Here is a 26,140-nt window from a genome sequence, read left to right on the forward strand (position 1 = left end):
CACTGTATGACAGGGAAGTATATATAAAAAAGATGAGGAGAAAGGGCTTGCTTGTTGCACTCCCATCTGTTGCATTCCCCCAAGCCATGTGAAAAAGATCAGAAGGAATGGGTATTTGTCAGCTGAGCCAAGCAGTTGAGTGAGGCAGCTATGTGTCATGGATCCAAAAGGGAACACACTGGCTGATTGTCAGCTACCAAGCCCAATTCAATTCAAGGTTTTGGTGCTGGTGTACAAAGCCCAACGCTTAGAGGCCCAAAATGCTTTCTTTTGGAAATTCCTCAGTAATGAAACAAATAGTTACAATAATACAAAAATAAACATCGCTATTACATTTCTTTAATTACATTCCATTTATAATTGACCCGCCTAACAACAAATAATTACAATTACAACAAATAAAGGCTTGACATATCTTGCTTTGCATGTCATGCATCTATCTCATATATTGGTTTCACCTTTAAAGTTACGTTACTGAAATAAATGCACTTTTCGACGATACTCTAATTTTCCAAGTTTCACCTCTATGCCCTGAGGTCTGTAGGGGATGGCCAGTTAGTAGTACCACTGATGGGTATTGAATTATGAGTATTGATATAAAATTGAAGCAACTTTAACTCTACTTGTATAGGTTATAGTGATGTATTTTAAAAAAGTTTTAATCTTTGCAAGCATTGTGTTTTAATCATGTTGTATATAACCTCCATGAAACAAAGGGTGGGGTTAAAAAAAGGGACCAAAAAGGTCTTTGGGGGTAGCAGCTGCCAACCTTTTCCTATGAGTAAAGCATTGGGATCTCAATAGGATCTAGCAGAACAAGACTGAGACAGAGAACGAAATCAGTTCAGACACTAGGGTTAAGAAAGTTTTGAGATTTACTCCTCTGAAATGCCATTTTACAAACCCCAAAAATGCATATATTTGATATGCTTTTTTATATCAGACCTCAGGTGGAAAGTGTGGGAACCTTAATCCGAGTGAATTGTACAGTGTTATCATTCTGAAAATCAATCAACAGGAATTTAAGGGAATTTAAAATCTGCTTAGCAGGCTTCTTATGTGACTAGGTCTCCATGTGACATTGTGCTTGAATACATGACAGCAATATTTGTGTTTGTTAGTGTGTGTGCGTGTGTGCATTTTAAAAGACAGTCCAATATGCAAGGGGAAAGACATCACGGTCCTGCTTCTGGTGACCACCCACCCCCACTTAGCTGGCCTGGTGGCCCTGCCAGGTTCACAGTCCTTTCCAACCACCACCAGTTAGATTGTGCCCAAAGCATCATTGCCTGTACACCAGGGATAGGCTCATTTCCCCCCTTTGCACTGCAGCAAATGCTATTCATAAAGAGTCTGCAGTGATTAGTGCAAGGCTAGAAAAGACCAAAATGCAAAGTTCCACATGCCATTTCCAGGATCTCTGCTCTAGGTTGCCCCTCCCCCAACTGCTATAAACTTACGAAGTTGCCCTTTATTGGATGGAGGATACAGAATCTTTATGTGTCCAAACAACCGCATGGATTGCTTTATTCAGATATATATTTTTTGAAACTTACTGATGATCTGCAGTGGTGCTGCCTGAGTAGCATCTGCATTCTGGGTCCTTTGTTCCATTTTGGGACTGTGCCCTTTCAGAGCTGCATGTTCTTTCAGCAATTTGTCTAAATTATGCTTCAATATATCCTAATACAATGGGGGGCATGTAGAAAGAAGAAAACGATGAGACAGAAAAAATGATTAAGTAACTCTTAGTTCACCAAACCTTTATGAGGCATTAAAGCAGGGGTGTCAAACTCAAATTCACCGGGGGCCGCATCAGCAGTTTGGTCACCCTCAAAGGGCCGGTTGTATCTGTAGGACTATGTGTTCACTCTTTATTATCATAAATTATTGTCACTGCATTCAATTATTACTGTTTTTTGTAATAATGTAAGTAATAACTAGCTCTGAAAGCGGAAACAGTCAGAATGATGGCAAGTAGATATTCAAATGTACAATTATTGTACAATTTATTGAAAAATGATTTTTGATAACTGCACTGGGTGGTGGAGGCTCGCTAGGGTTTCATGCAGGACCTTTGCAGAGCTACTTTGCAGAGGGGAGGGGAGGAAGGAAGGAAGGAAGGAAGGAAGGAAGGAAGGAAGGAAGGAAGGAAGGAAGGAAGGAAGGAAGGAAGGAAGGAAGGAAGAAAAGAGGGAGTGGGAGGGAGAGAGGAAGGAAGGAAAGAGGGGAGAGAAAGAAGAGTAGGAAATAAGGAAGGGAATAAAGAAGAAAAGAAAAAGAAAGAGGGAGAGAAGACGGAAAGGGAGAAAGAAGGAAGGAAGTAGAGGGAAAGAAAGAATAATAATGAGGGAGAGGAAGAAAGATGGGAAGGAAGGAAGGAAGGAAGGAAGGAAGGAAGGAAGGAAGGAAGGAAGGAAGGAAGGAAGGAAGGAAGGAAGGAAGAAAGGAGGGAGCAGGAGGGAGAGAGGAAGGAAAGAGGTGAGAGAAAGAAGAGTAGGAAAGAAGGAATAAAGAAGGAAAGAAAAAGAAAGAGGGAGAGAAGACAGAGATAAAGAAGGAAGGAAGGAGAGGGAAAGAAAGAAAAAGAACGAGAGAGAGAAAGAAAGAAAGGGAAGGAGGGGTCGCCGCCTTGATTGCGGGCCACATGACGAGGGCCACATGACGAGGTCTGGCGGGCCGGATTTGGCCCCCGGGCCTTGTGTTTGACACCCGTGCATTAAAGGTAAAGGTACCCCTGACCTTTAGGTCCAGTTGTGGACGACTCTGAGGTTGTGGCGCTCATCTCACTAGATCTATAGGCCGAGGGAGAGTTTTCAGAAAGCTTCCAGGTCATGTGGCCAGCATGACTAAGCTGCTTCTGGCGAAACCAGAGCAGCGCACGGAAACGCCGTTTACCTTCCCGCTGTAGTGGTACCTATTTATCTACTTGCACTTTGACATGCTTTTGAACTGCTAGGTTGGCAGGAGCAGGGACTGAGCAAGAGGACTTCACTCCGTCACGGGGATTCGAACCGCCGACCTTCCGATCAGTAAGCCCTAGGCTCTGTGGTTTAGACCACAGCACCACCCATGTCCCTGTTTATTAGGCATTACAAATGATTAAAGTAGCATTTCAGACTCTGTTGACAGGCCTACATTAAGACCACTCACACAGGCAAAGATGAGAGGCTCCTCCCCTGGCACTGGTGCAGGGAACCATGTGACTGAGACACAGGTCAAGTAGCTCCCTCTCAGCTGGGCAGCACAAGGGCCTTGGGAGGAGAAAGGATGGCCGGCAGCACCGCCAAGGGAGTAGAAAGGGGCAAGCTGGTTGGACCAACGTCTTCACCTGCTTAGCCACGCATGTTCCCAGTAACCCTTGCTGACTTTTTCCATTCTGTACCAATTTGAGCAACCAAGGAAGCAAAAGAGGAGTTCAAGTCCTCCATCCAGCAGGAAGCCAGGACATTTCAAGGCCAAGGCCAAGGCCCAAGGCCAAGGCTTCATGCAGGTGTACTCTTCCTGTCCCCCTGTTCTGACAGGGGCACACTCCCAGGGAACACTGTTTTGATGTCAGTGGTAGCAGGTTAAGCATGTTCATACGGCTGAACTGGGAAGAGTTTTCAGGGGCAATCTGACCCTGTCTTCTGAAGTGGATGTGAGACAGAAATCCAACAAGATGAGGAAAGAAAGAGGGATTTGTAGTGACTAATTGGCAAGGTAGACTCAACCGTATTTAGCTCAAGCTGCTGACCAGTAAATTACAGAAAAATGAAGAACAAGGAATTCATGCATGTGTTACCCAGTATTAGTGGCTTGAAATACTGGCCAAGTACACCAGTAATTCCATAAAGGGGCTATAAACCTTTCAATGATATGCCCTGCAGAGCTCTGACAAAAGCAAATGGAAAGCTCCAGCTGCCAGTGTGGGTGCAACCCCTGAGCACTCCTACCTACAGATTCTCCCCAACAGCTGCTCCAACTACTGTGGGATCCCAGTGATCCTCTGAGCTAAAAGTAATCAGAATAGACCCTGTGGATCAAGGAACAGCTGCTACAAACGCAACACCATAGGACAAAATAAATTAGAATGGTCTGAATTTCAGTGTTTGCTTCGTATTTTGAAGGAATTATAGAGCTTCCATAGTTAAGGTGGCTTAAACTGAAAAGAAAGAAATCTCTGATTTGCAAACAAGTCTGGAGAAATTCTGCCCTGAAATGTAGACCACTGCTGCCTGGGGAGAGTTTCGTTAGGCAGGATTTGTGCTTTCCATGGCCTTTAGTGATGGCTGTGTATATGCTGAACTTCCACAAAAAGGACAGAACGTGACACTGGAAACAAAAACTCAACTTTCCTTTTAAAAATAAAGCAATTTCCTACCCCTTTGCCTAGGAGTACATAGTCAATGCTTGCTGAAACGTCGGAAACCAGAGTGAACTGCTGAACTTGTCACCAATTGCTGAACTCTTCCCTATGACTGGCAGAAGCAACGTTAAGCAAAAAACGATAGAAGACAAATCTGGTAATCAGCAATACAGGAAAACTAGTATAGTACCCTGCACCCTATGTCCTTTGGATGGGGTGGACTTTTAAGTTTGAATAAATGCATTTTTTTTAAAATCTGAAACTGATTGTTGGGAGTTCGACAGCTGCATCTTGCAATCCCAGATTAGAACACTGTTTATATGTATGTACATACGGTACCTATATGCACAGGGAAATCATGGGGTCGTGGAATACTGCATTCTACTTACCCTGTCTTTCTTAGCACTATTCAAGTCTGATTCCAAACTATTGATCTTGACATTGTACTGCTCTTCTTGCTCAGAGATACGCTTTTGCAAAGCCTGTCTCTCTAACCGAAGGTTATTCAGCTGTTGGTGTTCTGTAGATCTCTGTTGATCTGTTGGCGTGGATTTCTGAATTGCAGACAAAACAGTTTCTGCCTGAGCTAGGAATTAAAGGAGATTTTTCTAACTTCATATTTAGCGACCAGGTTTTTTTTGGGGGGGGGGGGAGCGGGGGTGTAATTTCCTTCCAACTACCTGCTCAGTTTTTACAAATTCACTGTTCCAGTAGAGCAGCATGGCTTTTACTTGCAAGTAACCTCAGCAAAATTGATCCTAACAGAGCTGCTTTACTATGAGAGCAGGCGGCGATGTCCGATGGACACACCTTTGTATTTTCAAGTTCACAAAGAAATTCTGCTGCTGGAAAATTAGTTATTTGCTCCTGTGACCCATGGCCCTCTTATAGCATCATTACTGAGTCACTCAACCACTGGTTCTCCAGGCCCCAGTTCAAACAGAAGCCCCTTTTCAAAATCCTTATGCTGCGCCAAGTATTGAGACACGGGGTCACATTACAAAACACAGTATTAATCACATGAGACCTCTTCAGACCATTTTCTTCCTGTGATTATTTCCAGGCAGAGAGACTAGGCGTTGGGATCCTCCCTTGCCCCACTGTGCTTCTTGGCATGAAGAAACCGAGGTAACCAATGCCAGTTTGGGAAGATGCCTTCCCCCAGGTAAGGGTTGCTCACGTTGCTTCTACTCTGGCTGACACTCCTCCCATCACTCTCTCGAGCAATCTCCTGCTTCCCAAGGAAAGGGACCACTTTCATGTTGCTACTCACATGGCAACAGGTGTCCATCCCAGCAGGAGTTCGGAATAACCTCATAAGCCTTTAAATTGGCCAGCATAGCTGCCAAGTCTCCCGTATTCCCCGGGAAACCCCTGTTTTTCCAGCTGTTCCCAGCCGAAAAAAAACAGATTTTTTTTTGTTTTCCTCCGGTTTATTCTGGCGCGGCGGCCATTTTGGAACTGGGCGGAGCATGCTCAGAAGCGACTTTTGATGCTGCTTTGCCCAGTTCCAAAATGGCTGCAGCACGACTTCTGGTGTGGCGGCCATTTTGGAACAGGGCAGAGCAGCATCAAAAGTAGCTTCTGAGCATGCTCCGCCCAGTTCCAAAATGGCAGCAGCACTACTTCCGGTCCAGTCCCTTATTTCTCAGGCCGGAACTTGGCAGCTATGTTGGCCAGTCTTGCTCCTTGAGCAAATGCAGTAAATGGTGCTGAAGAGGCCAAAAACACGTGAGGGAGAATAAAAACGCACCTCTCATTTCCATAGCTGCCAAGTTTTCCCTTTTCTCGCGAGGAAGCCTATTCAGCATAAGGGAAAATCCCTTTAAAAAAGGGATAACTTAGCAGCTATGCATTTCCCCACTGGGACTATTTCTGCCAGGTGAAAAGCAGTGCACATCTGTCAAACCTGTTGCCAGGGTTGGAGAAATTCATGGGGGAAACCGAGCTATCGTTACCCGCAAGTCACCTTGCAGGAGGAAGGAGCCAAATTATCATGGAGAAACACACATCCCCCAACAAATGACTCATACTTACATAAAAAAGTTTGGTTGCAATGAAGTGATTTGCAACCATTCCAGTGTTTATCAACCAAGTCTAGAAGACATTCAAGTCCTGTTTCATACAGCGCTTCATCTGCCAACTGAACTGCTCCTTGAGGTATACACTTAAAAAAAATAAAAGAATACTTACTTTAACGTTTACTTTGCATGTTTTTTAAAAGAATTCTTAATGCTTTTAAGTGCTTTTATTGGTTTAAATATGCTTTTGCTATATTTTTAATAGTACTATTTTACTACTTGATGTCTGCTGCCCTGGGCAGGATATTTAATAAATAGGCACTGCACACAGAAAAAGGTTGTGAGCTCCCCACTCACTATTGTGCAGGATCTAGACACAGCTTAAAACGAGGAGCTGCACCCAGCCTGCAGCCTGGCACACTGCAAGCCTGTGCTTTCCCATTAGCATTGCAAAACGAACAAAGTAATATCTTCTCACCTTATCCATAATGCTCTGGGGTTCAGAACTGCCTGATATGCACATGTGCTCCAATTCGCCTATCTAGTCCCTGGCACTCACCTTTGTCAGATCAGTGCACAGGGCTCTTTACCGGAAGTAAATGGCATATGGGCTAGCTTATTAAAGTCAAACAGCTAAAATCCAGTGTTGCTTAGCATTCTGCTGCCCCCACTCACTCCTCTGGAAGTGATCAGCTGCATATGGCTGCCATGTTTAGAAGTGATATTTTCAAGCTCATGGGCAGAAGAATAAAGATAAATCTACTCTCTGGCCATAATGCTCTTAATCAACAAAACTGTTAGTCCTAGGCTATACTCAAAGGAAGGAACATACAAACCTGCTTGTAGACCAGAACGTTGGGTTAGAAAAGGAAACAAGGAAAAGCAACAAGGATGGAATAAATGGAAATGGAACCAAACACAATGATGCAAGGAGGCAGGTGTGCAGCAGGCAAAAACTGCAAACTCAGATTTAAATCTTTGCTGACAGAAAAAGCAAGAGGCGGGTTAACTCAGCTAAGAGGGTTCAAGCATTAGAGCATGGTCCCTAAATCTGAAAAAGAGGGAAGCAACTATTTTAGGGAATATGACAAATGGATCAAGAAGACAATTAGGAAAAGATACTCTTGGCTCTCAGGTCAAAGCCACGGCCCCTTTAAAAGGAAAGTTTAATTGGGAAATGGCAGAACAAAATCCAAATGGAATGGGACAGAGAAGAACCTCAACAAGGCAGGCTGAGTTTGGGCCTAGTGTCCATTTGGGAAAGATGTCACACTAGTTAATTTAGATGCTTATTTTAAGTCACCCACCCAATTATATAGCATTATTGTTGTTGTTCTGTCCATTCTAGGTGGCTTCCAGCAAATTGAAACTTCAAACACAGTAAAACCTCAAACATTAAAAATTGCCTTCAGATGTCTTCTAAAAGCAAGATAGTTGTTTATTTCCTTGAAATCTGACAGGAGGGCGTTCCACAGGGGGGGGGGTGTCACTACCGAGAAGGCCCTCTGCCTAGTTCCTTGTAACCTCACTTCTCACAATAATCTGTCTGGATTTGATATACACACAGAGAACAAGAATAGTGATGGGGTTTTAAAAATGACTGGTTATCTGGCCTGGTACCCCTTGCCAGGGTTCTTTTCAGTCAATCTTCTTGTCCCATTATTAATACAAGAAGAACTGCAACCAGCCAATGAGTCACAGAAGGTTTATGAAAACCTCTTGCGGATTACAAATTACTAATAATGTATGGCTGGCTAGTAAACATTTTGTGGGTTGCTGACTTATATAAGAAGATATTGCTTGACATGCTGCCTGTACATAAATGCCTTTGAAGATGATGAGCTCTTGACTGGCTCACCAATACACATAAATGTATCGGTGCACTCATGCCTATCAAATAATTCTGAAGCAGTGAAGAAAAACGAGGAGGGGATTTTTCTGAAACATTTTAGGAGAATTACAAACCAGGAATGAAAACTTAAGCAAGGTATGTTGTCTATGCCGAGCTTTTTAAAAAGGGGAAATTACTTCACTAATGAAAAGGAGGTGAATATGCACAGATTTCAGAAAGGAATTGGGATCCTATTATGGAGGAGTCAGTTACCAGGATAAGGAAATAGCAGGGAAATTTAGTGCCTCTTTAAACTAACTTTCATTCAAAACACACACACACCAGGAAATGGAATGCTGATAAGGGGGGAAAACTGAGCCAATTCATGCTAGTATCAGTGAGCAGGTGCAGACACATATTCTTAGGAATCTTCAGTGTACCCGTTTTGTTATAACTGATCCACTAGAGAAGTTGGCTTGATCTCAAACTGACACAATTTAGACATTATCTCCTTTCTTTAGGTCTGACACCGTGGTCTTTGCTCTTTAGCCTTTCACGTTCAGGTACCTTCTGGTCATGTCCCATTGTTGTCTTCTGAGAAGTAACTACTATTTCATTTACTTCTGGTGGGGCTACAAATGGAAAAAGTACGGTAAGTATTTGAACATAATGGTTTCAGTCTAAGCGAAAAAACACTAAACCATGAAATTCTTATTAATAACAAAAAGCATTTATATTCCACCCCTGTAAGGTCGGTTAGGCTGAGAGGCAGCGACTGGCATCACAGCTGAGTGAAGATAAGGACTGGTCCCCCAGGTGCTAGCCTGACACTAACCAGAACATTGCACTGGCTCCCAGCAACTTTCATAACAATAAGATAATCTCAGTATAAGCTAACTATATTCCTTTTCCAGTTTTGTACATTATGTCACGTGCAGGAGTTACATCTGCTGCTCTGTGGGTCAATGGAAACCGTTCTCATAACAAATGCCAGACGTTTCAATATGTAGGTTCTCATAGGCCCAGTTCACACATAATACTAAGCCAGAACACAGGTCAGCACCAATTAGCAAATGCATGGGCTCCTGGATAGGTGATCATGTCTACTCTGTTCCTGCCTGGTCATTTGCTGCTGCACTGTGCTGAGTTACGTCATAGTTTGGCTCATGGTTTAGCTCTCCCAAGAGTACATCATGAAATACAGATAAGCTCATTTTCTCTGCAGAGAAATAGGTTCAACTGAAGCTGAATAAATGAAGTACAGTACATAAATAACTAGTGAAATACTGGGCTAATCCACATGGTGGCACTCTTATCATAATGATGGTTAGGAATTCGCACATATGTTTGAGGCACAGAGTCCCAGATCTAAGACAATCCCTCTATTTCAGAAAGACAACTGCCACAGCCAACAATCTTTGCTGAAAACAGCAGCCAGACATCTAGCTCCTACATTCCCCTTCATACAATCTAGCAGAACTGATCCATATCCCATATCCCTGAGTTTCCCTGGCCATGCTCCACACACCATTACCTGCCTCTTGTGGTGGGTAGGGAGTGGAGAGTCATGGATACTGACTGAGACACCAAAACGCAGGCTAAATTCGACAAGACAGTGCTGGGTGGATGGGGGAGGTAGATGCATGGCTGCTGCTGCTGCTTTCGGTAGCAGCCGTATATTTAGATGTACAGCATGGCCACAGAAACACTTCAAAAACAACTTTACCTGGATGGGGTGTAAAAATAGCATGGCTTGTGATTTGTTCATATGCTTCAGCCTCATTGTGGAACTTCAAATTAGGGTCTGTCTTGGGCAGCTCTTGTGGTTTAGCTCCTAAGAATGAAACTCTAACGCCGATTTTCTTTTTCTTGTGTCCTTGACCAAGGTAACTGTGAGAAACTTGTAGATTTGGTGAAGTAGGCAAGCATCTATATTCTGGAGGGGGAAACCCAAATTATTGCAACATACTTCATAATACAGTTTGGAAACTGGAACAGTCTACAAGCACATTATTCAAGTCTAGCTTTAAGTCACTGAGGTCACGCTGGCATGAAAGGAGACAAAGGACCAGTTTACTTCGATCAGCAGAATCACAGAGCAAGGCTGGTTCAGAACTGAACCACTTTAATCGGCAGATGACAGAGCTTGCTGACAAAAACTTCCTTGAACATTTAAAGTTTTATTTCCCTGCAGAACAATATATCCACCTTAGCCCTACGATTGGAGGCCAGCCTTTTCTCTGTCGAAACCCAGACCTGGCTAAGAACATTCAATTATTGGCTTCGCTTAAATTTAAATCCATCCGGCTTATTGCCCCTAGTTACACGGGATGCACACAGAAGTTTGTGGTCCAAAGCAGTGCATCAAAAATTACTTACATGTGGCCTCCAAGCACAGCTCCTACTTAAAATGGGTCTTCCCAAGGCAAAAACCCTTATTGACCAGCGCCTGAAGGATATCGAACAGCAGAATAATCTGGCCTCTATTAAGAAATTTAGTGCTTTGTACGCTTATCTGCCCCCCTCCCATTTTGACTCTCGGGCACCATATCTGGCTAACCTAACCATCCCAAAATTTAGGCGGGCCAGACTAAATATGTTACCCATAGCTGTTCTTGAAGGTCGATACCAAAAAATTCCGATCGAGAACTGACTTTGCCTGTGGATCCGGCTACGCAGAGACTGTGTCACACGTTCTCTTGTCTTGCCCCCTATATAAAGATCTGAGGGATGAGACCATCACGCCGCTCCTATCTGCCACCCCGGCCCACTCATGTGAAGCCAAATTGCTTTCACTCTTAGCCGACCGGAACAGCTCGATAACAGAGAAGGTTGCCAGATTTATCAAGAGAGCAATGAGACTGAGATCCGCTATTTGAATGATAACAGTGTAGTTACCCGGATTCCCTGCCTAGGATTTTATTCTTTTTATTTATGCCAAGTTTCAAGGAACGAGATTATTAATTTACTTTTATTTATTATCCCTGATTATTTGGTTATTATTATCTTTCTTCTTGTCCTGACCAACCTCCCGAGGCTATATCCACAATCTTTCAATTTGGCTGGACTCTACACTTAACTGGCCCGGAGCATTCTACCAGAGAGAAGGTTGCCGCCCATGGGACAGAGGGATATCAACTGAATGACAACCCAGCTTTTACCTTGGATTTTAATAGGTTTAATAGGCTTTTATTGGTAATCATATTTGTAATGTATTTATGTTGGTGTTTTGTCTTTTTGATGCTATGGCCCGTCAGTTATGCAAATAAAGTTTGATATCTATCAGCATGCAAAGTGACAGCTGGAACCCTGCGCAACAGATGCCTATGGTATTAATGACCCAACTCTGCCATTTAATTAGCACAATAACATTTGTTATAACATACCTTTATTCGTTTCTGAGGCTTTCAGCATATTTCTATTTTCTAAGTGAGTATCCTATAAGAAAAAAAGAAAAAGAGGACTCTTCTACAGTCAGGATCTCTGGACTCAGCTATACAGCTGCAAATAAAACATTTTAAGTGCAATATACAATGTGACAATAAATGGCGATGGTGAGCCTTATGGAAAATTCAATGTATTTTTAAAAACGCTTTAAAAGGTACTTTCAGAACAGTTTCTATATGTGTGTAGATTCCACCTCTGTAGCACAACCACACCTGACAAAAGCAGGGCTTAAGTCTGAACCCGCCAGCCGATTGGCAGTCCTGTTTGGACCTTCCTTTGCGGTCTGGCTTGGCATCCGCTGCAGGAATTAGGAGCCCATGTTGCTCTTCTGTTGGCTTTGGGGCTTTCTGAAAGGGAGGAACTGTTCCCATGAGAGTGGGAGAGGTACTCCCTCCCTCCTTTCTCCAGCTTGTCTCCAGTTCACACCAAATTATGTTTTGACGCCTGGGTACTTCCTGGCCTTACAGCTCCTCATCACTCAATTTGCTGCTCTTTAATGCTATAATGCTCTGTTTTGTACCTGCCCCCTATGGAGACTCCTGTGTGCTATGGTTCTCACACCTACTCTTTCAAGCTCTTCCCAGGTGGTTTGTAGCCAGGCAAACAGCTGTAAACCACCAGGTCTCCTGCTGAGGTTCCTACCCCTCTAGGAATCCCTTGCAAGTCCAGGAAAAATAATTAGGGATGGGGAGGGCAAAACAGAGAAGCAGATACGTCATTTAAAATCTTTTGTAATAAAGCTAAACAGCTGGGTTTTTAAGAGCTCCATCTAGACCCAAATAATCTGCATGTTGCAGAGAACTGGTCTTGGGGGTGGGGAGGCTCCCAGAGATGTACTATTATTAGGATGTGAACCCTGCCTATCTCTGCCAGAGGGGAAAGCCATTCCAAAGTAACAGAACACCCTGGGAGCTTCGGAACACTGTTTGTTTGATATCCCCCCTTTTCTTCAAGGAGCTCAAGGTGGCGGACACACTTGTCCTGCCCTCCCTTTTATCCTCACAGGCTAGGAGGCTGTGACTAGCCCAAGGTGACCCAGTGAAATTCATGGCTGAGTGGGGATCCTAACCCTGGTCTCCCAGGTCCTAGTTCAACCCTCTAGCCATGCTGGCTTTCACACTGGTTATGTTAAAGGCAACCAGATCCTGTATGGTTTGCTTCGAGAACCACACACTGAGTTGGAGGCATTCTTGACATGGGAAGTATGTACAACACAGGATTTTAAATGTTTTTATTTACCTTGGGCAGGTTTTCTTGCTTCCACTTCTGCAATAAGACAAACCGTGGTGGAGAGGCTCCTGGCTTCCGATGCCTCTTAGTGTTATCTTCTATTTTGTGAATACCTCAAGAAATAGATTTAAATAGTAAATTCATCTACAGAAACCCATACTATATACCGCAGCATCACAGAGGCATCAGTCATAGGCCCTATATAGTTTCCATTCCAAGGTCGTCACTTTTACTATAGCTCCACCTTTGTGAGTTTTCTGCTTTGTGTAATTTGCTGTCCTTTCTATTTTCTGCTGTGTGTTTTGCTCTTTTTGCCTTCCTACTGTTGTTTACTTTTTTTTAAAAAAGCTTTTTTTCTGTCCTTTCTTTGTTTGGTTCTTCCCTCCTGAACTAGCTGCCTTAAGATAAGGCTCCATCAGGTTGGTTGGAACTATAAAAAGTGGTTGGGTGTTTTGAGATGGCAGACTGCAAAAAAACCTTTCATTCATCTCAACGGTATCGGTCTAAGGCTCTAAGCCTACATTGTGACATCATCACATAACATCAGAATGGATACTAAAGAGAGGGTTGTCCACCAAACAAGTAATAAATTCCCAACTATGAAATAGATTGGTGAGCATTTAAGTCTACTATACAACCCAGAAGCCTGGGGTTCCACCCTGACATGAACTAGTCTGTTATTGAAGACAACATGAGATAAGTAACAATCAAACCACATACTGTGTAAATCGTGGAATTCAACTTTGGGGTGACTTTCAGTCGATCCAGTTATTCCTGGAGGCTTACTTAAGTCCCATTCACACTTTGTAATGAGGTTCAGGACCGCCTCATCATCTTTATCCATCACCAAGCACTTTTTTGACATGAAGTTAATGTATTCGACTCTTGGATGGGCAGAACTGCAGAAAGAAAATGGCATGCTTTTTATACCTTAAGTTTTCATTTGAGAGAAAAATGTACCTAAAGAAACAAATGACGACATGAGCCCTCTTCAGTCACTGCTGCCCTAAAAGGGTGGCATGGATGTTAGCTTAGCCCTGCCCCACAGGGCCATGCACCCAACATTCAGGTAACCTGCGCGAAGCTCTCAAGTGAGGAGCCTTGTGTACCCATAGAGGCTTCCTGCATGACTGAGGAGCTTGTGGGGAGCCTCCACAGACAGGCAACACTCTCTGCTGCAGAAGATCACTCAAATCACTTGAGTAGCCAAGAGGTCTTGCACGCCTCCAGGAGAGAGGCTAAATGTTGGCCTCCACAGGGCCGCTGTACCAGGGTTGCTTTTCAAAGTGGTAACATCTGAAGACGGCCATGGAGAGCTCATAATCTAATTCTAATTAGCACACTTTTGACAAGGGAAAGTAGGTCAGTTAGCCTGATTAAGGATTAAGACTCAGAAGATCTAACAGAGGTTTTAAGCCTTTCAGAGACTTCCTGTGCCACAGAAAGCAAACATACCGTAGTTACAACTCAAGCTGTAAATGAAGCCCAAGTACTTGGATATTCGCCATGTCTGCATAGTACATCCCTACATTCCTGGCTTTGCCTGAAGCAAGATGAAATGACTCCTGTTTGAAACAGGAACCGCATGGCCTGTAATGGCCAAGGCAACTCTCAAGTATGACCAGATATGCCAATAGTGTGCTGAACTCTGTCTACAGCACAGATAAACAACAGGCATGTTTGCTGCTGAGTAAAAGGTGCACATGAATCTTTACTGAACACTGTTTATCAGTTATCATCCCATTTTCCACTGGCACATGCGACACAGAAAATCTGCCCTAGTTGTAGATGGTGGGATTGTCGTCTTAGGTATGCAGAATTGCAGGAAGGAAGCAGGCTGCATCAGTTAAGGAAGCAAAAGCTTGTCCGCTCTGCCACACGAATCAAAGCACACCAGACTTGCACAAGTCTACCAATGGTGTACTACCCAGAGTGCCAATTAAGTTTAGTTTCCATGGGGGGGGGGGGGCACACACAGACTTCTACCCTTTTGAATCTTCTCTGGCAGTTCAACTAAAACCCTTAGAAAACCAAAACCAGGGGGCTGATACTGATTTCCCTTCTTGCCAGGCGCTGCTGGCAGAGTCGGGCCAGTTAAAAAGCAGAGCAGTGGTGCATCCTCTATCATCCCCCAGACTGAAAGCCTTTGCCAGACCCCTTCAGCCAGCCTTCCTCCAGTCTGGTCTAAAGAAACTGAGAAATCCCAGCATTCACATGAAAGTAACTGCTTGTGTCTAAGGCAATTGCTCCACCTTATACCTTCCAGTTGTTCTGGACTACAACTTCCATCTAGCCAGCATGACTGATTGTCAGGGATGATGGGAGCCATAATCCAAAACATCTGGAGGGCAAAATGTTGAGCAGACTACCTTGCAGGGTTGCCCTACCCCACATGTGCTCTCCTGTCAACCACTTTAGGCTGCAGAACTGGCAGGGTTAAAGATGCCACGCAATACCTGGTTCCACACTTGTAAGAAATAGCTATTTTAGTATGGCAGCACCTACACTTTGGCACTCCCTTCCTATTGACACCAGACAGGTGCATTTGCTGTATTATTTCTGGTGCCTGATTGAAACCTTTTTGTTTAGGCAAGTTACAGATGCTGACATGTTTTAATCTCTTTTTGGTTACTAATGATTTAAATTGTTTTTGAAATGTTGTTGGTTGATTGTTTTTAACTGCTTTATTGATCATTCTCATATTTCTTGAAAAGCCCTTGGAGGTTTTGTTACAATGTATAAAAATTATATAATATTTATGGTGTATTTTTATTGAATAAATAAAGTAAGACACAAGCAAATAGTTTCATGTTTGTTCATGCTAAGATTTCTCCATCTTTACACTGCAGCTATTGTGACAGGGGCTGCTCCCCACAGATTATTCTCCAGTCCCTTAGATAGTATGGGATTGGGGTTCTACACTCAGAAAGGGGAGCCTCAGACACAACCTGCACAGGGATCAATTTCTGTGCAGGCCTTCGAATCCCAGCCTATTACTTTTCAAATTCAAACCACTTGGTTTCAAAACTGATAACCTGTAATGCCTACAAAGCCAGTTTGAGGCCCTCTCTCTACAAAAAAATTACTATTAACACACAGGTAACTTCATGCATAATGGGAACCCAGGTGGCGCTGTGGTTAAACCACTGAGCCTAGGACTTGCTAATCAGAAGGTCGGCGGTTCGAATCCCTGTGACGGGGTGAGCTCCCGTTGCTTGGTCCCAGCTCCTGCCAACCTAGCAGTTCGAAAGCACGTCAAAATGCAAGTAGATAAATAGGAACCGCTACAGCGGGAAGGTAAACGGCATTTCCATGTGCTGCTCTGGTTTGTCAGAAGCGGCTTTGTCATGCTGGCCACATGACCTGGAAGCTATACTCCGGCTCCCTCAGCCAATAATGCGAGATGAGCTCGCAACCCCAGAGTCAGTCATGACTGGACCTAATGGTCAGGGGTCCCTTTACCCTTTACCTTCATGCATAATGCTGAGCCTTTCATACTCTGGAGATAAAGCACTGAAAGAATAGCTGTCAAGTTCTCCCTTTTTTTAATAGGCTTCCTTGCGAGAAAAGGGAAAACTTGACAGCTATGACTGAAAGTTGAGGGCCAAGATTCAAAGGAAAAGTTGCATCCAATGCAGCCCAGAGAGTTGCAGTCAGGAGAGGCACTCAGAGAAGCCGAAGGGCTTCACCACACCATTATGGTGCTATTCCAGAGGGTCCTCTAATTGGATTGGGACAGCACAGTAACAGGAAGGGGCATACACAAATTCCCCAGGCAGCCCTTTGGATCCTGTCCCAATTTCCAGATATTTCCACAGTCGCATGATTACAGTTGCTTGAACCCTTGTTCTGATCCTACCTTTCTGTTTCAGTCCATCTTGTTACCAGTGGAGGCTTCCTGAATTTATAAGCATGATCGGTAGAGAAATGTAAAAGGGATGCTTTTCGTTCACTGTCTCTCACAGGACGATCATCTAAACAAAACAAAACAAAACAAAACCCACCCAAAAGGGAAGAAAATGTATTTACAATGGTCTGCATGCAAGGAGAACATTTGCAAATTCAATACTAGAATATCCCCAAATTTATAAGATGAAAGTTTTTTCTTAACCCCCCCCCCTCCACAATTTTGCGCCTCATGGCAACTGCCCCTGTGCCCTCCCGCAAACGCTTCCACCACTGTGTTGGAGGGAACAGTGAGTGCAGAGGGAGGGGGGTTTCTGAGATTTTGCAGGTACAGGAAGAAGCAAGGGCACCTCTGTTGGCAACCCAGGAACCATGTTGGCAACCCTGCGCCAGAGGGCACAAACTAAACCAATGGGTTCAAATTCAAAGATGAAGGCTTAGTCTATGCATTAGGAAGAACTTCCCAATAATATCAACAGACTGCCTTGGAAGATGGCAGTCTCTGCTTCGTTAAGAGGTTTCCAAACAGAGGCTTGATAGCCACTTATCAGGAATGTAAAATAAAAAAATTCCTTCAGTAGCACCTTAAAGACCAACTAAGTTTTTATTTTGGTATGAGCTTTCGTGTGCATGCACACTTCTTCAGATACAGTGAAATGGAAGTTTCCAGGCACTTATGTAGAGAAGGGGTGGGGAGGGGTGGGGATGGGGAGGGGGGATCACTCAGAAGGGTGGTGGAAATGGGTGATTGACTGACTGATAGCTGTTGATGACCGCAAACGACTGCAAATGGTTTTGCATGAAAAAGCAAGGGTTGAGATGGCTGAAGATCGCTTATCATGTATAATGAGATAAGAACCCGATATCTCTGTTCAAACCAGGTCCCTCCTGGTTTGAACAGAGATATCGGGTTCTTATCTCATTATACATGATAAGCGATCTTCAGCCATCTCAACCCTTGCTTTTTCATGCAAAACCATTTGCAGTCGTTTGCGGTCATCAACAGCTATCAGTCAGTCAATCACCCATTTCCACCACCCTTCTGAGTGATCCCCCCTCCCCATCCCCACCCCTCCCCACCCCTTCTCTACATAAGTGCCTGGAAACTTCCATTTCACTGTATCTGAAGAAGTGTGCATGCACACGAAAGCTCATACCAAAATAAAAACTTAGTTGGTCTTTAAGGTGCTACTGAAGGAATTTTTTTATTTTACTTCGATCCAGACCAACACGGCTACCTACCTGTAATCAGGAATGTAGTAGATTTCCTGCACTGGCAAGAGGCTAACTAGATAACCTCTGAAGATTCTCTTCCCTCCCCCTCATGCCTAAATCTGGTGCAATCGACTGGATTAAGTTCATGGTGACCATGCATACAACATTTAAGATATGTGCACTGACCTATTTTGAATATTATCTGGGTTTTAATATTTAAGTTTCTTTTTTTTACAAACTTTATTGAGGTTTTTAAAAACAATTACCAAGCATAAAGTGTTGCCTTCCAGGACAAAATACATGTACAGGTATTTTATAGTTCTATTCATTTAACTTTTGAAATATTTTCAAGTTGTGAGTCACTATAAGTCATGTGTGAAAGCAGAGTATAAAATAATCTGAATAATTCAAAAAAAAACTTTCCCCCAAAACTTGGGGAGAATGGCACAATGAAAATGAGGGTACTGATTTGCTCCCTCAGTCTGCAAAACTCAGGCGGAAATTGTCAGAACAATATCCTAGTGGCACAGAGACAGACGCCACCAAGAGATGCTTGTCAATTCAGCCCTCTGAGCCATAGCCCCTTCTGGTTAATAATGAAAATAAAGGGTCCGGGTATATTTCATAAAACTGCGAACCAAGAAGGGGAGGTACTGCAAGTAAGAGAAAGAAATGGGAGACAAATGATTTCTTTTTAATTTTCACACCATAAAGCAGCCATATGCACCAGGGGCATAGCGTGGGAGGGGGGGGCAGAGGGATGTGGCAGATTTTTGCAGGGGCGTGAAGCAGGTGCCTTTATGCAGGTACCTCAAGTGTGGGCCGGCACTCGTCTCCTGGTTTTGGAGGAACCAATGCTCACAGAAAGGAGAACTGGGCTGGGCTGCTCTGGGGGCGCCAGTGTGGGGGGTGCCTGGTTTGGCCTGCCAAGTGCCAGGTCAGTTGGGCTCCCCCAAGCAGGGGCAGGCAGGCGGCACAGTGCAAGCCTGTGGGCTACAGTGTGGGGCACATAGCTGCCAAGTCTCCCGTTTCCCCCAGGAAATCCCCGTTTTTCCAGCTGTTCCTAGCTGAAAAAACGGATATTTTTTTCCCCTCCGGTTTATTCTGGCGCGACGGCCATTTTGGAACTGGGCGGAGCATGCTCAGAAGCACCTTTTGATGCTGCTCTGCCCAGTTCCAAAATGGCTGCAGTGCGACTTCTGGCATGGCGGCCATTTTGGAACTGGGCAAAGCAGCATCAAAAGTCACTTCTGAGCATGTTCCACCCAGTTCCAAAATGGCGGCAGCGCTACTTCCGGCCCGGTCCCTTATTTCTCTGACAGCAACTTGGCAGGTATGGTGGGGAAGGATCACTGCAACGGGGTCAGAGGTGAGGGCTGGGGTGCTGCAACGGGCTCCTTTACCCTCCATGCCCTGCCGCACGCGCACCCCCTTGGCGCTCCCAGCCACCTACCAGCACACGTGCGCCCCAGGCGCTGTGAGCTCACGCAAGACCACAGCTATGCGCAGTAACTGAGAGCAGGGCTTTCAGTGCCGCTGCTCCGGTTTAGTGCAACAGCATCTACAGGTACCCAGGATCTGTAACTTCCAGAAATAAATTGAAGACATTTGTTTCACCAAGGAGAAGGGTCTCCAAAACTATCCCTGAGTAAGACTGCCAAGAACTGCATGGGTTTGTGCAAATGTAGGTAAGTATCCTGTCAACAGAAATGAAGCAGGAAACAAAGAAGAAAACTATTTTCTTATCAAAGTATTTATGTATATAGCTGCCATGTAGAGCAAGGTGCGCGTTATGAGGATGTCTAATGATATCACATTCACAAAGAATATTGAAATGCAACCGTCAAACAGAATAAAGCTCCCTTTCATACACAAACTGCTATTACTGTGACATTGTTCAAATGATTGCTTTATGGTCATGGTTTGGCTCTTTAATCATTCAGAATCAAGACTCTGTAAACTGAAGTCACCTTTCCCTTCCCATCGAATCTATGACAATCTAACTGTGCTAGCTTTTCCAATTCCAAATGAATGGCAGATCTCACAGGAAGTTTGATAGCAGAACCATGATAAATTCTCCTACTCCCTTTCCCCCAGTTAATTTATTACATGTTTTTGCCATTGCGTATACACATGCTGTGTAACTAAGAAAGTCCTGATTTCTTTATACTGCTCAGAAATTTTTACCTTGCAAGGGAAAAGAAGCCAGGCTCTTTGCCAAGATTCAACAGCCATCAAGGCTGCCTCTCAGCCACCTCTCCTTTCTACTTCATGACTGACAGCTCCCAAACCCACCTTCAGGTGAAAAGCAGCTTAAAGGGACTGAAGTATTTGTGGGATGGGACAAGACAGGACAACAGAGAACAGGAAACAGGACTGGCCCCTTTGAGCAAATGCAAAGAATTTGGATACAATTTGCAAAGCTTCCCTATAAAAAGGCAAGAATACTACAAATGGATTTGGTAGAAGGTTTAGAATCCTGGAGTTGGAAGGGACCCTGAGGGTCATCTCATCCAACCCCCTGCAATGCAGGAACATGCAGATCAAACCGTCAATCTTGGCATCATCAGCACCACACTCTTGTCAACTGAGCTATCTGTCAGTTTTTCAGAAAATGCATACATAGGAAATGAAAAAGAAGGTAAGCAGCAAAAGGGAATTATGGCACTTCATTTCGCCGCACAGCAAAACAAAAACAAGAAGAAACAGCTTGGCCACAAAAATGTACCCTCAACAAGTAGCAGCAGACATCCTAGTTTCCAGATGAGCGCATGCATATATGATACATGTGCTTTCAGAGATCTATTTACTGCATTCACATTCTACATTTAGTTGCTTGCCTTAAAAAAGTAACATGAGATGATAAAAAATATTTCCCATCTTTGGGAATAGCTGGGCTATAAATCTAAACTAGTTCAGCCACTGAAGGAAAAATATTCTAATACCTTTTTTTTTTTGCAATATGTACTGTTGTGTCATCTTACTCACCCAACTGCCTGAGATTCGGGAGCATGTGAATGACAAAAAGACGATAATCAGATTCATTTTTAACAACAGGATTCAGCCGGAAATCCACATCCTTGAGTGCAGTTAAGCTGTGAAGTCGAAATACTTCCGACAATGAGGAAATGTAATTGAAGTAAAGATTGAGTTTTTCTAGGCATGTAAGATGTTGAAGGCCCTGTTAACAAATGGTTAAAAAGCAATTGTGTGTTTATTCCCATCTTACAACTCCAGTAAACTATGTGTAAATTGCTTGTAGCCAGACAATTGCAAACAGTACTAAGCAAGATAAATATCTGAAGATGTAAAAACATGAGCCACTGAGCCATTGCCCAATTTTTGTTTAACATAAGGAAGCATAGCTAAAATAAACCATTCAGTGAATTCTTTCTGCTTACTAAGATTAGAGAACACTTTTGCAATCCACTGACACTTTCTTTAAAGCTCAAACTTTCCTAACTGCAGCAGCAAATAATGCTACTTAATACACTCATATTGATCTAAAAGCAAGTATCATACACTATCCTGTATTGACCACATATAGTGGGATTGAAATTTCACTCTGAAAGTTATATAATGGATCAAACAATAAATAACAGGCTAAGTACTCTATGCAACCACATACACAGATATATAATCTATATCTTACATAAATATGTTGGTACATACCTTCCAAAAGAAGCAGTTGCTTAATCTGAATAGGGTACCTTAGATAATTATTAAGTTATAATGCCCATTACTCAAGTAAACCAACTGAGGCTCAAGGCTCAATGATGGTCTGAAGGCCTCATTGAATAGTGGCAATAGGAATACACCTCACCAGTGGGGTTCAACCTCTCAAGGCCACTCAGATTCATAGCCTGGAAGTGCTCTTGCAGGCATGGCTACACATAAGCCTTAGCTAGGATGGGCTTTAAGCCAGGAGTTTTTTTACTATACTATAGTACAATACAATACAGTAGTACCATAAATAATGACTATATTGTTATAAACGCACGCACGCACACACACACACGAATAACACCATGTTTACTATATTTTAGTTTATAATTTTTTAAAAAATTTTTTAATTACAACTAACTCTCCGTCAGAGAGAGCCTAGGGCTTGCCAATCAGAAGGTCGGCGGTTCGAATCCCTGCAACGGGGTGAGCTCCAGTTGCTCGGTCCCTGCTCCTACCAACCTAGCAGTTCGAAAGCACGTCATAGTACAAGTAGATAAATAGGTACCACTCCGGCGAGAAGTTAAATGGCATTTCCGTGCGTTGCTCTGGTTCGCCAGAAGCGGCTTTGTCTTGCTGGCCACATGACCTGGGAGCTGTACGCCGGTTCCCTCGGCCAATAATGTGAGATGAGCGCCGCAACCCCAGAGTCGGTCACGACTGGACCTAATGGTCAGGGGTCCCTTTACCTTTACCTCCGTCAGAGGGAGATTGCTACTAAAAGCCCATTGCACCTGCCTCAGCCGACTTTCAGAACATAGAAAGTTGCCATATACTGTGCTGTCATATCAATAATCCAGCTAGCTCATTGTTGTCTGTATTGACTGGTAGAAACTCTCCAGGCTTTCAGTATTCGCAAGCCCTGCCTGGAGATGTTAGAGATTGAAACTGAGACCTTTTGCATGCAAAGTCTGCCTACTTATGACTCTTCCCAAATCTATCTACTGTAATAATTGGCAACTAGAAGTCTGTGAGCCAAACCCAGCCCTCAAATGGCCACCAGTGGACCCAGTGCTTGCTTACAGAGTCAACCTCCTCACAGTTAACAAGGAGAAAGGAGAAACAACCAGTTGACCAGAAATCTACCCTGGTCTGGATCTTTCAGCATCTGCTGACTTGGTGTACACTGGTAGGATGGATCCCAAGAGTTGGGAGTGCTGGTTTGGGCACACAAAGTCGTGAGAGCACACGTATTTGAGACTCCACATTCTCCTACTATAAGCTGTAGTTATATCTCTATGGCCAGATCCAATATCATGCTTATTTATCCTGAGTAAAAAGCTCCTTCCAACTACCTTAATTTTATTTATATTTAAATACAGATTCCCACTAAGGAAACTTGAATTCAGTTCCCCACACAGCTATTAAGTTCACTGGATGGCTTTGGTCTACTCTCCCTGATCCCCAGTTAACATACCTCACTAGGTGCTAAACTGTAATTGGGGAGGTGATGCTGCTGAGAGATGCTTTAAGAAGAAGAAGAAGAAGAGTTTGGATTTGATATCCCGCTTTATCACTACCCGAAGGAGTCTCAAAGCGGCTAACAATCTCCTTTCCCCTCCTCCCCCCACAACAAACCCTCTGTGAGGTGAGTGGGGCTGAGAGACTTCAAAGAAGTGTGACTAGCCCAAGGTCACCCAGCAGCTGCATGTGGAGGAGCAGAGACACGAACCCGGCTTCCCAGATAACGAGTCTACCGCTCTTAACCACTACACTACACTGGCTTAAAGAAATAGGAATTAAAATGCATCACAAATATCATAAATCCAGACACAAAATAAGCAGTCATAGTGACTTCAGCACACTTACGAAGACTGGGACTATATCTTGGGGGCTCTGAGTGCCAGGGCACTCACAAAATTTTGACTGTGGGTGCTCATTGCCACTAGCTGCCTTACCTCTCTTGTGGGGCCTTTGTGAGATTGTGCAGGCCCCATTGGGTCCACCCACAGACACACCAGGCCCCAATGGGCCTTCTTGTTGGGCCTCCCCATGGCCACAGTGGGTCCCATTGGGCCTCCTCCTGCCGTGTGATGTCACACCCGCACCACACGTGTGACATCACAGCTGCACGCTGGGCACACACAAAGTGGGGCAGAATCTGGCATGCCTGCTTATGAAAACAACTTTCTTCAGTGATTCCTGAAGCCAACCTTGAGCCTTTTGTGACAGTTTTTTTTACTCTGGCCAGTTTTTGTTGGCTACAATAAAAGACAAATGAACATACGATATAAAGCTGCCTTATCAAGCTACTCTTATCAAGTTAAGAGTATCTGTGCATCTAGCTCAGAATTTTCTAATCTGAATGGCAGTGGCATGTTTTATAACCTATGCTGGACCACTGAAATATAGTACCTTTGCAAGGGATTTAGATATCTTGGGTGAGCTTTTATCTTTTTACAGATTGTTTATAGTTGTAAACCACAACAGGGTAAAATAACCAATCCTATATGCAAACCGGGTGAACCATATCTGAAATGTTAATTCAATAGATCTACAATGTAAAACATACAAAGCCCCAAATATGCCTTACCTCCAAGGTAGTCAATGCATTGCGTGAAAGGTCAAGTGATTTTAGATGAATAAAATTTTCCAATGAGTTTCCTAAATGACTAATCTTTTCATGGTAAGTTCCAGGAAGAGACAATGACCGGACATCAGCTAGAATGAGAAAATGGTTGAGTTTAATAATTCATTCCGATGGGACTTAAGATAAGGAACAACATATTTCATGATAATAGCGTGGATCAAAGTGTTTAGAAGAAGTGTCCATGAAGGAAGAAAAAGAGAATAGGAAGGAAACAGGGTGGGGGAAACCAGACTTGCACCGCACTGACAAAATATTAAGTGTAGCCTCCATTTCAGACTGCAACTGAATGTGGGTCCCAAGTCCTAAAAGGCTAAAAACAGAAAGTTGAGTTTCTGATGGCTCCAGAGAACAAGAGATAGAAAATTGGCAAAGTGCAATATTGGATTGGACCAGATATTTTTTACTTTAAAAAAGGTATATGAAACTTTGAAGTTGTGCAAAATCTTTTGCCCAGTTCAAGTGTTGGAACACAGATACAACAGAAGATGCTATCAATAGCAGACTCTTCATGTAATCAATCCAATAAATAAATTGATCCCATAGTTAATGGTTCCTTTGAGTCTACTGCATTTCTGCTCTCATCTCCTTCCAAATGGTCTCACTGGGGACAGGCAGTTATTGTCATTCTTTGCATAAGTGGGGCATTGAAGTACTTCCAAATCAAGCACCTATCCAGCTTCAGAATAAATTCATGTTGTTTCTTCACATAAGTGAGTGCTTTGCCTTTGACTTTTACCAGTTGGGGTACAAAATACACTCCTCTGAGGCAGGGTGGAAGAGAGTTTAATTCTTATCCACCCACCCACCCCCACTCTCCAGGTGGCTCCCCAATGTTGCTAGCCCCCAACTCCTATCATCCCCAGCCAGCATGGCCAATCATGAGGGATGATGGGATATGGCAGGGGTGCCCAACCTTTTTTCAAAGAGGGCCAGATTTGATGAAGGGAACTTCATCAAAGGGCCAACCAAAGTTTTTGAGCTTTTTTTACGTTTGAGGTTTACCCCAAAGTTGTTGAGCTTTTTTAGGATTTAAGTTGCTGAGCTTTCTAAAGGATTTTACCCCAGGACATATACTGCCACGGGAGCCAGATTAAATAGACCGGCGGGCCGGATTAGGCCCCTGAAACGGACTTTGGACATGCTGGGCATATGGAACCAAGCAACAGAGAACCAGTTCAGTCATCTCTGCCCTTAAATTATTTCAGGTGTAAGGATGAGCTATCTAATAACACCTGGAGAAGCAGATCTACATTTATTTTTATAAATGTTTATACACCACTGTATTTGATATTATAATGATTGCAATGCTTTTTGTTTTTTCAAGCTACTGTCTGTGGTTATTGCGACCTACTCTAGTCTGACATAAATATTTGCTGTTGGAAAAGCGGAATACCCAGCCGAGCGGGGCGGGAAGAGGGTCCCGGGAGCAGCAGCACGTTGGCTGCGCCTGCGCGAAGCCTAAGAAGGTTCCCCCAAGGACACATAAACTCTTACACATACATCGCCCCCTACTGGACAGAGGATCGACCCGTCAATCAACAGCCTCCGCCTCTCCGATAGGACAGCGCGCACCCCTTGTCCAGCCCCCTCCGCGTGTAGTACACCATCCCGCCTTTTTTGCCGCCTGATTAACGGATCCAACAGGCAGTCAGGGGCGCCTGGAGCGCGGTCCTCCCCACCTCCCTGCAACCCACGCTCGTCGGTCACCGAGATTCTGGTGCGTCAGGCAGACTCTCTCGCGGATGCTTTCCTCCGTCAGCGGAACCCCGTCCGCGGCCATCGCTTTTCGTGCGCCCCGCTTTCAACAGGCGCTTGCCGCCCTGCCTGAG

At 43.9% G+C, this 26,140-nt stretch overlaps 1 protein-coding gene across 1 annotated transcript in view; it reads right to left on the reverse strand.

Annotated features, from left to right (window-relative positions):
* The window catches only part of CEP72 (centrosomal protein 72), a 30,278-nt gene extending 4,138 nt beyond the window's left edge, over positions 1-26,140 (reverse strand). The window contains exons 1-12 of the mRNA XM_035136386.2: positions 26,019-26,140; positions 24,255-24,382; positions 20,987-21,179; positions 16,737-16,851; positions 13,598-13,776; positions 12,887-12,990; positions 11,587-11,638; positions 9,927-10,136; positions 8,768-8,832; positions 6,386-6,515; positions 4,738-4,934; positions 1,557-1,683 (exon numbers count right to left, since the gene is read on the reverse strand). Coding sequence (XP_034992277.2) covers positions 1,557-1,683; positions 4,738-4,934; positions 6,386-6,515; positions 8,768-8,832; positions 9,927-10,136; positions 11,587-11,638; positions 12,887-12,990; positions 13,598-13,776; positions 16,737-16,851; positions 20,987-21,179; positions 24,255-24,382; positions 26,019-26,091 — 1,573 coding nt within the window. The 5' untranslated portion in view covers positions 26,092-26,140. The remainder of the gene's footprint in view (positions 1-1,556; positions 1,684-4,737; positions 4,935-6,385; positions 6,516-8,767; positions 8,833-9,926; positions 10,137-11,586; positions 11,639-12,886; positions 12,991-13,597; positions 13,777-16,736; positions 16,852-20,986; positions 21,180-24,254; positions 24,383-26,018) is intronic.

This window comes from Zootoca vivipara, chromosome 13, assembly GCF_963506605.1.
Source record: "Zootoca vivipara chromosome 13, rZooViv1.1, whole genome shotgun sequence".
NCBI lineage: Eukaryota > Metazoa > Chordata > Lepidosauria > Squamata > Lacertidae > Zootoca > Zootoca vivipara.